General features: G+C 43.6%; 1 protein-coding gene across 1 annotated transcript in view; it reads right to left on the reverse strand.

The window, feature by feature from the left end:
• Positions 1–3,070: 3,070 nt before the first annotated feature.
• The window catches only part of GC2 (golgin Putative 2), a 43,730-nt gene continuing 32,446 nt past the window's right edge, over positions 3,071–14,354 (reverse strand). Inside the window, exons 7-10 of the mRNA XM_087377364.1 lie at positions 4,417–4,509; positions 3,799–3,924; positions 3,623–3,670; positions 3,071–3,529 (exon numbers count right to left, since the gene is read on the reverse strand). Coding sequence (XP_087233490.1) covers positions 3,095–3,529; positions 3,623–3,670; positions 3,799–3,924; positions 4,417–4,509 — 702 coding nt within the window. The 3' untranslated portion in view covers positions 3,071–3,094. The remainder of the gene's footprint in view (positions 3,530–3,622; positions 3,671–3,798; positions 3,925–4,416; positions 4,510–14,354) is intronic.

Genomic DNA, 14,354 nt, shown 5'->3' on the forward strand with positions numbered 1-14,354 from the left:
TTCAAGGATGCAAGTAAGCGGGCATGCCCTCGGCTTAACTCCCTCTCCCCCCACTCCCCCCCCGTCCCCCCCCCCCCCCCAAAACATGTTGTAATGCCTTTAAATTTAATGTTTCCTCTAGTGGTAAAGAAGGATCCTGCCAACAAAGAGGTCATGGGTTCCATTCCTCATTTTGCATTGTTGCTCCCCCTCCCCCCCCAAATCTATTGCATGTGCAACAGGTTGCCCCCCCCCCCCAACCTGTTTCATGGGCAATGGCCTGGGGGGGGGGTTGGGGGGAGGTATTCTCTCTCTCTCTCTCTCTCTCTCTCTCTCTCTCTCTCTCTCTCTCTCTCTCTCCAAACCTATTGCATACCTATTAGGGAGGCGGCCCCCCACCTACCCACCCCCCCAACTTATTGCGTATGCAATAGGTTGGGGGGTGGGTGGGTGGCGAGACAATTCCCCCCCCCCCCCCTTTCCCACATGTTGATAATGGCTTCAAGAAGATGCCTACCCTTAATGAAACCGTTTTGTTCTCTGGTCTCCATTCTTCTTTAAATCCTTAGAGCTAACGCTCTTGCAAAGGGCTTATAGCTTCAATCGGCATAGTGAGAGATGTCCAATTTATGAGTTTCTCCTTGTTGCCCTCTTTAGGAATATGATTAATAATGCCACCATAAAAAACACCAAGGCACCTTCTACTCTAGTATGCTCTCCTTTCAAAGGGACAACAAATAAGGGCCTACAAGATCCCAAACACCTTGTAAAACTAAATAGGAATCCCATACCCCCAAATGTCTTGGCAGCTGCTATGGCATCTTCTTGACTCTTCTTGAATTAATAGGGTTTCAAGGTAAGAGTTATCAAAATTTAGAACAATCCTTGCTCTTGCCTGCTAGCATTTTCTCCTAACTCTCCTCACCTTCTCGCCTGTCTCAACAAGAGAAGGAGAGAAGGTTTTTAAAATATTGGAGTACTTTTGCTTATTTTCTTCAGTAGAGGCGGCAAGAGTTGCATCCCTTCTCTTGAGAAAAGATACTTCTCCACTTATCCTTTTCTTTCTTATTAGTCTAGAGGTTTCTTTGGTTGGTCTGTATATCTTCTCTACCGCCAATCTCTAAAGTACAATCATCTTGATTTGCTCTTGGATTCTCACTTCTATCTTTGCATTGTTTAGCTACTCCTGAGCTAGAAAGTCCCCCCATCTAGGATAAGCGCAATTGTTGGCTCTTAACCTAGAACAATTTTTTTTGCCTTGAACTTACGAGATATATGGTGGGTTGCATGAACCAATAATTTCACTCTTTGAAAGATGGTCCTATTTAAGTAGCATTGGAATGTTTACAACGGACTTAGGTTTTTTAATTAGTTGCAAGCCATGAGATATTAAAGGTTTTCATTGATTATAAGGGATGTTAAATCTTGAAATTTAAAAAAATGTGAAGGGAGCTACGAATCTTTGTTTCACCTTTGCTTGTGTGACCCTTCTCTATTGATGTTTAATGGGACATTAAACACAAACAAGCACCAAGTGAGGCTTAATACCCATGGACTTAACTATCTATCCATGTATAATGTATATCATTTACCATGTACATATATGGCGAACATTTTTAAAACATTAAGTCTCAGAGAAGGTTAGTATGTGAGTTTCAGAAGAATAAAGCACGGTTGTTTCACTTAACTCAAGAATAAAACAGGGATGGCTTGTGCAAGAGTCATTACTATACATCACGGAGTTTCTTACATCCATGGATCCCAATATGCCACATGCTTGGAACATCAAGAACGATGATTGTATCATTACAGAGGTTCCCCAAGATAAAGGAGTTGAAAGAAAGATGAGCGAAGAGCAAAGAGAGTTCAATAAGTTTTGTGTCCTCAATAGTCCCGAGATGCAAAGACGGGTGAAAAGATATGAAGAGACCAAAGCAAAAATAATAAATGAGACAACATGATTTAGAGTCATGCACAGGCCAAAGATGCCATATCCACCAAACCACAATTCAACCACTTTTCTCTTGTATTGAGTATTGCTACGATGTTTGGGACTGCGTAGATGGAGCGAGGCCTTGTCTAATATAGGAACAATAAATTATATATGCTGTCACACGATCAATCCACAAAATTTTCATGCAAGAGAAAGAATAACAAAAAATATAACACCAAGAGAGTGTGAATTTGAAATCCAATAATTTATTTCCATAGCCCTTTCTCAAGCTTACGCGTTGCATAACTTCCCAAACCTCTAGGAACCCACCCATAACAAAGCAATAAGAGGAATTATGCTTGATCAAAAGAAGCACTGCATTTTTTTGTGCACAATTATAGATATAGATGCTAAATCCCATAGCCTAAATAAATCATTTATATTGCATGATTGCTGGATAATTACACTTGGCATATGAGAGTCCATAATTGTCAACTAGATCCCAAATTATGGAAATCTATGAGACACAAACCTTCCCCTCTTCAAACTACTCCGAAAGATTTGGATTTATGTTGTACTCCGTATGAATTCAACTACAAATTCCGCACTAAATGAGATTGCAAGCCCATCAAAAACATTTTTCTGATTCTATGGCCATGTTTCAAAAACATTTTTCTGATTCTATGGCCACGTTTCATTCCTTAAACTACTACTTTATTAAGTCATCGAATTTATTGAGTATATTTGTGTATGTATATGTGGGCACACGCACACATACATACACATTGGGGGGCAGGGAGGGGGGCGCGGGGGGGGGGGAGAGATTATACACACAAACACGTGCGTGCAAGAATATATCATGTATAAATGATAGGCTGCGGGAGTGGGCACGGGCACGTGTGTGCACGCATGTTGTGCATGAACGCGCGCGTGTGCACACAAGGATATATCCTATATAAATGATATAGGAAGGCCATGTGTGTGTGCACGTGTGCTATCCTATATAGATGATATAGGAAGGCCATGCGTGTAAGAAAGGCATGCATGCACCACTTAACGCATACACACGCATGAGGACATAGACACGGCATAGAAGCTCATTATCACCAAAAACTCATGGATAGACCTGGGTAAAATAATGCAAAAAAAATTTCATATTTATCAAGAAAACTAAAAGAAACCCTAAGCATTGGAGCCACCTGATAAACCATTGGTATTTCCAGGTAAGGCCAGATCTTGTAAACCAATTGTTTGAGTATGTTTGGACTGCATAAAAAGGATAAACAAGACCCACAAATGTAAACCGATCATATATACAAAGGCAAATACATGTGCCCAGCGGTGCCTGCGCAGATATATTATACCCGCAGAAAACACAGCATCCAATTGTCGAAGTACAGGGGGGAAAGCAAGGCTGCTTGTGCTACTGACTATGGAAGCCGATTCATCAAATTCATATGCAAAAGGCTTATTCTTTGAATTGTAAGGCCTGCTCAACCCATATTCCATGTCTTCATCTAACGCACTACATTCAAAGCTCTTTGGGAACCCCGTCTTGCTCCTGGAGACCCGTGACAGAGTCATTGCCCTCTCCTCTTGTAATGCATTGGAGATGGCCTGAAGTTAACAATGCACTATGTGAGAAAAGAAACACCAGCCAACGAGCGCCATTAGCATTATTCAAACAAAGGTAAGGTCATTTGACATCACCTCAAGACGGATTGCAAGAGTAGCTTTCTCAGTGGACACAGCCTCCACCTGTGTATACACCCAGTTAGATAAATGATGGTTTACAAAGCATATGCCCAGGCTACATGCATATCCAAATCACGTGGATAGATAAAATCTATCATGTTCAAGGGCAAAAAATTAATGCACACCATCACCTGGGCCTGTTTCTGGATAAGGTGATCTGTCAACTGTGCAAGACGGTTTTCTATTTCAACCTCTGCCTGTGAAGGTACACGTCGACTATCTCTTAAATCTCCTAATTTGCTTTCAAGATCCTTCACCTGCAAAAACATCTCAGTTTCAAGAAAGCCAAGTAAAAATTCAACAAATGGCATGAGATTGTCAATGGAAGACATAAGGGTCATGAATTTCTATCATATATGTGACAAGCAAGTAGCTAGATGATAATATTCTAGGCTGACAATTTGTGAAAACAACAGATTTTAGGCAAACTCATAACTTTGTCTGCAAGCACATGTTTCTGCAATAATTTGATATATGTGACAAGCAAGTAGCTAGATGATAATATTCTAGGCTGACAATTTGTGAAAACAACAGATTTTAGGCAAACTCATAACTTTGTCTGCAAGCACATGTTTCTGCAATAATTTGGGATTTGGCTACAAATTATAGGTTTAGGCCTAAGAAACACTGTTCAAGAAAAGAGGGAATCTTCAAGACAGGAGGAGAGCCCTCAGCTGACAGAATCCTTAAGGGACCTCAATTACAGTTGTAAAATAGTGACATGAGGTGGATTCAAAAGCAAAATTGACCTGAATTTGACAGCATTGAATTCTCTGGCACAGAGCTGAATGCTCTTCCTCAAACGAATACACCTCAGCCTTAGCCCAGTTTGCCAGTTTGCACTGCATGAACAAACCACATAAGAACATGAATAGATAACATTCGTATAGGGTGCCCCACTCAAACAACCAAGGACAAACTTAACAGCAGCTCTGACAAATCAATGCTCTACGAACATCTAAAAATTCCTCCCTCGCAACTATCAAGGATAAAAATGCCCTATCAACTCAACGATAAATATGAGTAAAAGCGTGACTTCTTTTATAAATTCATGACATGGAAAGCCCAGAATAAGCAATAGCTGATTGATAGGCACATGAGTTCAAAGTTCTCTCCCATGCTTTCCAAGCAGGTAGTCAAGCCTAGTGAACAATGCCTCCATATACAGGACAACCCGATAAAACATGCAAGAGGTTGATTCCTGAAAATATCAAAGCCGCCAAAAATCACAGTACCATTCAAACTTACTCAAGAGCACGAATTCTTCGTGAACAGTGACACCTACTAGGTAAAGGAAGGATGGAGAAACATTTCCAACTTAAAGGGGGCACAGTAAATATAAGGGTGCCATGTCTTCTATCACATCTAAAAAAAGGTAATCATGTATAGGGGGCCATCTAACGACACACGAGGCGTAGCGGATTTCCCAACAATTGACACGTCATTAGAGGCGGGCCTTCCTCAACACACATGAAGGATGTGGTTTTTTTATCATTTCAAGGGGGAGATCTTACCATTGGGTGGGAGCTTCTATTTAAGGGGAAGCCACCTATTCCCATCACAGATCCAGAGGTCTGACACACATGCGAGCTCACTTTATGACGTCCGGATGAAGGCACAACTTGATATGTCCTCCACTATATGTCATTTGTTCACCGCACAGAACGTACAATCTGCACTCCGTCAGCTCCATAACCGGAGAGCTAAGGATCATGAGGGACTACGGACTGAGCATTTCGCAGATGGGCAAGAGGTCCTATGCTGTATGCCCCGGCTTCCCACCTACTGGAAGCACTACCACCATTGTGCCAATACAAAAAGAAGGGGGCCACATGGACACTAGGAACTACCGCACTCTTATGATTGAGCACACTCTGGCCATGATTTATGGGTCCCTATTAGAGAGGTAGATCAGCGTTTACAGTCACATGGGAACCAAGCTCTAGGGCAGGCAGGTTTTCAGCACTCCACCCTAGACCATAGCTTCACCTTGAGGGCTATCATTGAGGAGGTGAGATTGAGGCACTAGAAAGTCTATGCTTGCTTTATAGACTTCCACAAGGCCTTTGACAATGTCCCACGATCCTGTATGATCAGGAGGCTTCAGGAGATGCAGATTCCATAGGATATGATTGGGGGGTAGCCTATACGAGTCCATCAAAGGGAGAGTTCGTGCCCCAGGAGACCTATCAAGTTGGGTTGAGAGGACCATCGAAGTAAAGCAGAGATGCCCTCTTTCACCAACTCTCTTCATGCTCTACCTTGACGAGATCACATCCTTTATTGACCGCCTAGGAGGTGAGAAATCACTGCTGGCTGACTAGATGATACAAATATTGCTATATGCGGATGACATAGTCCTTATATCATCTTCAGCAAAGGGACTACAGAGGCATCTGAAGGAGGTGTTTGCAGAAGAGAGACTTGACTGTAAACCTTGGAAGACTACTTCACACGGTTTGCTGCACGGACATAGCTTCACTTATCAAGATGAGCCAATGGAGATTGTACAGTATTACACATACTTGGGGGTAGTCTTCACAAGCCACTTTTCAGGATGGTTCATGGAATAGAGCACGTTCACACGTGGACAAGGCCCTAGCTTTGGCCCAACTAGAGAGGCAGTGCTTTCAGGCATACTTTCAAGATCCGCCGAGAAGGGATGGCTTTTCAACCCCTAGTGAGGCCAATTGCCATGTATGCAGCACCTTTTTGAGGGAGGGATCCTTTGGCAAGAGAGTGGAAGAGATTTGAGCGGCTACAAGTGATTCAAACTAAGCCCTCAGTCCCCCATCAAGTAGTACAAGTAAAATTCAAACTAAGCCCTCAGTCCCCCATCAAGTATGGGATCTAGGATGATTCAAACTAAGCCCTCAGTCCCCCATCAAGTAGTACAAGTAAAATTCACCATGACACCTCTCCAAATTAATGCCATTTTCCAAACAGCGACATTCCTCCATAGAGTTTGGGCCTTAAGCCACTGGAGACTAATGAGGCTAGCACTAGAGTTGGAGACTATCGAGGCTAGCACTAGAGTCATCCAAACGGTTAGCAAGTCCAATAAAGTATGCACACGTATCCACACAGTTTGTCAGTCAAGGTATCCAGATGGACCGGCTTTCCCTTTTTCAGTACAACATGGATGCACCACCCGAGTAGATCCCATGACCACTTCTTGAGAGTATCAGAGAATGGAATCATCATCAAAACCCAGTACCTCCAGGATAGAGAAGTCGCACATGCACTAAAGATTGCCATTTGGACAACTGCATGTGTTGTCCTATCAGTTGGGGATTGAGGGAGGGAGAACTGCATGCATTCCCAGAGAGCAACGGATCTGCAGGTTATGCTCACTAGGGGAGGTCGAGACAGAGGAGCATTTCTTATGTGTCTACCCAGCCTACTATGAGATCCAAGGACGATAGCACTCCCTCTTTCAATTGGTCCACTCTCACGACTCATCCACTTCCATGCCAAAATCTCCATTGGTCTCTATTTAATTTAGATGCAACAATACACAGAGGCACTATCGCAACAAATCACACAACAACAGGAGGTGACCGCACCGCAAGATGCTGAGGCAAATAGACCATGGCGACATGTCACGGGCTTGTATGCATTTGAGTTGGGACTCGGCTCTAGGACATAGTGGGGTGGAGGAGGAGCTAGCTGACATAAGGATAGTATGGATCAGCAGAGAGAGACGATACGGTGCTGTCGAGCGAGGGGCCCAGTGTCCACACACGGCAAGAGAGTGACCAGAGCACACACAATCAAGGTTCGATCTATCTTCGCCCTCCTCAAAGGGGACTGCCAGAGACAAGACATCACTCTTCACATAGCCCATCGGATACAAAGGTCAAGGAGACCATGTCCACCACAACGAGGGACAGCTCGATAGATGCAGATCCGAGATATCTTTGCAGAACACTGCAACTAGATGCCTCTCGTAAGGAGCGGAAGTGTTATGAGAGAAACAACTCTTAACCAGTCCTAGACAAACTCACGTTGTCGCACCTAGCTAGGGAGGCAGACCCTGACCTGCACCGTTTGAATTGTAATGAAACCTTGTGGTCAGATCCACGAAACTTCTCGAGGCCATACAAAGGACGAGACATTGTCTTGTACGTAGAGACTCTCCAGGGCCCAGAGCATCCACTACCACCAGTCTTTGGATATACATGGGAGTCAACCTATCGTGACTAGACTAGAGAGAAGGGTGGGGTATGGGGATTAGGCAGCATCGTAGTTCTATACCAATCATTTCTCACTAGGATGACCCGTGGAGCGATGCAACCCACACACCAAATGCCTATAGATCCGAACCAGAAGCACATCTTCGCGAGATAACTTCATCGCATTTGCTACTTTCCCCTAGAGCCCCCATATTTTCCCAGGGATCTTCGAGAGGAGGGTCAGGCATCGTCATATACGAACTCATACTTTTGACATATTGTATTTCTCAAGCCGCAGGAAAATTCTCTTTGGAGACTTCCATTGCCAAGACTGTAGACCGCATGCATAGATCATTGACTTTCAGCATGACTCGATCATATTGCCTAACATTGATATAGATGAGCCACGTATTTCCCGTGTTTTTGTAGATCGACGAGCCCCAATCATGCATGATCTCATTATCTAAAATGGTCTAGAGAGATGGCCTTCTTCTGGTAGAGTCACTTGTTTTCCGTGTGAACGAGGTTCCAGTGTAGATTACCTCATGGGATCCCTTGCCTTTGCCTCTCACATCACAGATTTCTACATCCCACCACCCCAATCCAGAGTGGACCATACCTACTTTTTTAGCTTGTCCATCCCACTCCCGTCATCGAGCACATCCCACCACACATACACCACCTATCAGATGATTCGCTTTAATCACAAATTAACTCATACATACACTGCCCGTCTCTTTGCTATGCTTGTTGGTATTGATGATACCGGAGGATAGAGCCACCCTGAACACATGTTGCCTTCATGATGCCGCTCTATAGTCTTTTTCCCACACCACCGCATCAACATCACCTTCCGACTGAGAAGGAGAAAGAAAGAAAGAAAGAAAGTTTATTAAAGTCTTCGAAAGACCGATGGGTCTATGAGACTATGAAAAACCTGGTACAAACGAGCTGTGGTGGTGAAGCTACTAAACGAGCATCCACACCAATGCAAAATGCAAAAAATGCAGAATGGTAGTACTAAGTCCTAAGTATAACATAGTCGTGTCAATGGTCGATTATATATCAATCTCATCATCATCATCATCATCATCATCAGGACATCAGGGTGGATGAGGCAATGGGGGCATGAAATCGGCGATAGAGTGTTGTCGGCCACTCACAGGTGTAGCCCTGGCACGTCTCTTGGTCATAGCTTTGTGTCTAACCAGAGCTACCGTGACTCCTATCGGTCGGGCTCCAACTGTAAACAGGGAGGGGATGTCCCCAAGTGTGATCTGTGTGTCAACCCTCTGTCTGAGCTGTTGGGTCATTGGCTCCCAAGTCACGGTCATGTCGAGGCCTCGTCTCATGGGGGTCCATGTGTTCTGGCTGAAAAAACTCCGTGATAAAGCTCTGAGAGGGATCAGCCAAGGAAAAAGTATGCTCCTGTCTCTGTGCTCAAAGTATCCTCTCGCGGTGTCTGAGTACCTCATGAATGAAACCTGCCAAACGTCGCTAGTCTGGGTAGGAGAGGAATCGGGCTAGAATCCCATAGCTATCTCTGAAGAGACAGTAGAAACACCCTCGGATCTCATAGTAAACAGGACACCTGAAGATGAAGTACTTCTCTGTCTCAAACCTCCTGCATGTCACATAATGTGCATATGTGCCTTTCCCTGGGTAGTCGCTCTACTCTGCCGCTCTCGATACGAAGTCTATGTGAAGAGACCCAGAACTACTCGATAGAGATCCTTAGTGAATGGGGTAAGTAGATCTATGTGTATCGTGGGGGGTCAATGAGACAAAATGAGAATATCATCGTCTAGTTCATCGGAACAAGAGGGACTTCATTCGCTAGTACGAGGACATTTTGTTAAGCTATAACTCCCTAGCAAAAGTTTCTTGAGCAGACGTACAAGCTTGACCATCTGACACACATATGCATGCACCCTCTATGACATCCCTATCAACCAACACTAGACTCCACAACTACCTCGACCTACCTCTTGTTCACTCTTCACCGCCAGTGATACACAACCCTCAAGCTACACAATGACCAAGCCAAAGATCATGAGTGGCTATGGATTGAGTACATTGCACATGGACTTAGCACCCTAGCCCCGATCTTAGCAAAGCTATTTAATGAAGCAGTTTATACTGGTTTCCCTCACACCTAGACTCTTAACATCATTGTCTCGATCCATAAGGTAGGGGATCCCAAATGAGTCTGGAATGACAATAGTCTAAAACCATTCAGCCTAGTAATTCACCTTGGGCTCTCCAATTTTTTTAGTCTTAAAAAAGATGGGTCTATGTGCTTATGTGTAGATTATCTGCCCCGAATAAGATAAAATCATTGATTAGTTGCAAGGAGCTATGTATTTTAGTAAAATAGACCTTCAATAGGGTGTCATTAAGTGCGGACATAAATTATTTATGTACCTAAATTTGAGTTTATAACTAGAACAGATCATTACCAATTCCAAGGTTAACACTAGCTTCATACCATAACAGGACATAGAAGTGTTCTTTTAAAGGTTTTGAACAAAAACAACCTCTCACAAAAACAATGATGATTTCCATTCTTGTGCTCAATCTATATTATGCTAATATTATGTAGACAATTATTGGCTTGGGGAGGGGGGGAAATCATATATCATAATTACACCATCGTGAATAGAGGTCAGTATAGCAAGTTTGAAAAAAAATTATTTAATAATTTCTTTGTACATAACCAAGACATCATGGGAAAACTATTGGTATGCCAAGAAACAATCATACAGCATGGTTAGACCATCCTTTTTGCACGTCTTTAGCACTAATTTATAATAGATTTAGCATTGAATTGGGAATCATGGAGGAGTCCATTGTGTTTAAAGAATTTATCGAGTTTGCTTTAATACTAAATAATCATTGTCCAAAAGACAAAATGAAAGACAACGTCAATGTATCAATAAAATTCTTTGAAGTTGCTCACACAAAAGTGTCCCAAGATACTTTTACGTCATGTTGTCAAACTAGTGTTAACAAACGCTCCTACTATGTTCACGACCTTGATGAAATGTATGTAGACTATGTATTTAGCTGAGTTTGTAATAGTCTTGTTGGCCATAGGAAATTTCCTACTACTTCTAGATCGTTGCCCATTGGCCCCTGGCTGGAGCAGAAGCACATTGATCGGCATTGACACCACTGCAAGGGTGGAGATCCAGAGATGATCTTACACTACCTGCAAAGCTATCCCACAACACAGGGGGTCTAGCAAGGGACCCTTCAAAAAGTGGTTCGATTGCAGAGGTTGCAGAGGGATTTTAATCGGAACATGGCAGCCTGGTTGACAAAGGGAGACCACGCCTTCTGTTGACATGGTTACCCCAACTTTCAAGACCCATGGACAGAGCAACTTCTGGATCAGGCACAAGATGCAACTCCCCCTTCTAATGGCGTCCAGTTTCGTCTCCAAGGGACAATGTTTGGGAGATGGCTTTCAGCATCACTGCTTGGAACATCTAGGCCTAGCTATACTGAGATGCTGTAGTAGAGGTATAGGTGTACCAAAATGCACCAGCGGGTCACCAGGCCAAGAATCGGGTATTTTGGATGAGTGAGGCTAGGAGCAGCCCCAAAAACGGCTCTGTTGAAGGCGGTTCTGCAGCAGCAACCCTAGAACAAGTCGAAAATGCAAGCAGAAGCTCCAAAACAGGTTGAAAAACCTCCAAAAGACCTCGAAAATCCAATGCTGGTAGGTGGTTGATTTCTGCTGCAGTGACCTGCAAACCCTAAAAGCGGCAATGGAAATGCTTCGAATCAGCACGTGTGCATGCGTCACTTGCAAACAGGCCGACCAGCAGGCCGTGGAGAGATTATATTGGCAGAAATAGATGCAAGAAGCTGCAAAACAGAGGCGGCTATGGAGGGAGCGGTGAAGACGGCTGTGCAGAAACCCTAAAAGGTAGAAAGCAGCTGAAAGGAGACGAAAATGATGCTGAATCTGAGGTGGAAATGAGCAGAGCTGAGGCGGCTGCAGGAAGAAGGGCTTAAGCAAAATTAGAGTTTTGGGTTAGGTTAGGTCTAGGATGACGTGGCAAGGCAGCTATGGCAGGGTGAACCAGCTCTGATGCTATGTTAGAAACATGGTGTGAGTGAGACACAGAGATGGGCCACGGAGGGAAGAGGTGGTACACAAATGTAGAAAACATGAAGGCTTTCATTCAGTCAACAAATATGGCATGACAAGAGAAGTACAAGCCTTATATAGGCTACACACTCACACGCTTGCACCAAGTGCATATGGGATAAGTCCCATAGTGACACATGGCACTCACACATGACTCACACGTGAACTAGTACTAGATCTCCTAGTACTACACACCAACACATCACATCAACACTCTCTTTGGCTATGATATCTCCAACACCATAGATCTTGACATCCCGTGCTTCCAAATGGCGTGGGGGGTGTAGATAATATCATGACAGATGGCGACGAGAGTGGACGCCCTAGGACTTGGTGATCTCTCATAACCAAGCTGCAGCAGCGCTTCACACATTTCAAGATATATAGCTGCATTTGGTGCCCCTCCAGCTACCTTCTTGAGGATTTCGGACCTGCACCAGCTTCTACTGGCTCATTCTTGCACTTCATGGTATCTACTTGCTGTTATTTGACTTGGGTTCACTCAGTTCTACATTTCCAGGCATATTCTTGCTACTTTTCCATTAGGGTTTGCATTTTGGAACCCCCAAGGTCATCCACCAACAGTTGGACACGTTTATCCACGTCTTTCTCAAGCTACTGATTCATTTCAAAGCCCTAGAGTGGTGAAGACTTTTCAGCTGGAGATATTGCATGGACTCTTCACTATTCGGTCCATCAGGACTGTCCACTTAGTGCACTTTAATATGCCATAGCCACTCATCCCAATACATGGATCATCTCATAGCATCTAATATACTTCATGGTTTGGAAATTTAAGGAAGCAGTACTTTGATAGCTCAAGCTTATGCAAATAATTCATTTTTTACTCCTCAAGATACAGAGCAGGATCTTGCTTGCTTGATGCAGGCTTTATCTCTATATGGATTGGCAGTTGGTCTTCATGTAAATTTCCAGAAATCTAAGTTATTGCCTTTGCATTCGAAAGATTGTCATACTCTTTTATGGCCAAGGGAAATTGTCCCACCCAATCAAATAGTTCGTCATTTGAGCTATCCTTTGGGTTGGTCGATTACTCGTCGCCAACAAGCTGACTGGATATTAGCAAAATTGAACAAAAAGCTTGAATATTGGAAGCTGGCAACATGGCCTCTAAATGTCAAGTTACGCATTGTTCAATTAATTCTGGTGGCCTATATCCAGTTCTACTTACCTCTGATAATGTTCAATAAGGCAGAACTTTCTTTTTTTATGTCCAATGTTCTGGAAACTTTTTGACGTTCTAAACATCGCAAAAAGAGGATTACTCTCACTAAAGCATCTCGGTTCGCCAAAATGTATGGGGGGGTTGAATATCCTTGACATTCAAGTGCATATTCTTGCCCACAAGGGAAAAATGATGCTGCAGTTTTTGCAAGGTTCTCAGCCTTGGGCTGTTATGATATGCTATTTGCTTTTACAGCTCACGACTCCTACTTTTGGATATTGGCAGCCTACACAATGGGATTTTATTTTGGGTTGTGTTGATGGCAAGATTAAAGGCTGTCCTTTGGTCTCTCGTAAGTTACTGAATTGGAGGCATGTCCTTTCTCACTTTGAATGGCATGGCCACGATTCCTCTCTCCGAGCCGAGAGCAAACATTGGTCGAGGGCTTTTGTTCCCTCGTTGGCAGTACAAGAGCCTTGACGCTCTAATTTCCTTAGATTAAAGGGAATCCACTTAGTTGCAGATGTCATCCACAATAATGGGATTCCCCTTGCTTTTTCCTTTGGCTACTGCAAAATTTGGTCTTGGTATGCATTACAGATTCATGTGGCAAACTATTACTAGGATGCTTCAGCCTTTTCAGCCCAGTCCGCCTTTAGAGCTTGAGGACTGTCTCCAGGACTGGACTCTTTCTTCTCCAAAGTCATCTTCTTGCCCTTTGCGGCTGTCATATATTACTTCTCTTCTTTACGTAAGGCACTTTTGCCTCCACCGTGGGTTTCCCACAAGGCGAATCAGCTTTGGTGAATGAATCACACTGCTAAGTGGTGGCGGAAAAGATTGAGACAGATGTGGTTTTCAAAAATTCCACTCCGATAACAAGTCTTTCTATGGCAAGTTTTATTAGGAGTTCTTTCATCTGGGCAACTTTTGGCACGCAGGAACATTGCTCCGACTACTTGTCGTAGATGTTTGGCTCCACGGGAATCTGTGCCTCATCTTCTTTGGCATTGCTCCCATACTCCTCATTTTTTGGGATTCCTTAGGCAGCGTTTGAGAACCAGATTTCCAAATGCTATTTTTGGATAATCTTTCCGGCTTTTTGGGATTTACCCACCTAGACAGGAGTTTGATCTATTTTTCACTTGGGTTCGCTATTGGGCACTC

Source organism: Dipteris shenzhenensis, chromosome 7 (genome assembly GCF_047967505.1).
Source record: "Dipteris shenzhenensis isolate YYH24624 ecotype China chromosome 7, Dip_SZ_1.0, whole genome shotgun sequence".
In the NCBI taxonomy this organism is placed as follows: Eukaryota; Viridiplantae; Streptophyta; class Polypodiopsida; order Gleicheniales; family Dipteridaceae; genus Dipteris; species Dipteris shenzhenensis.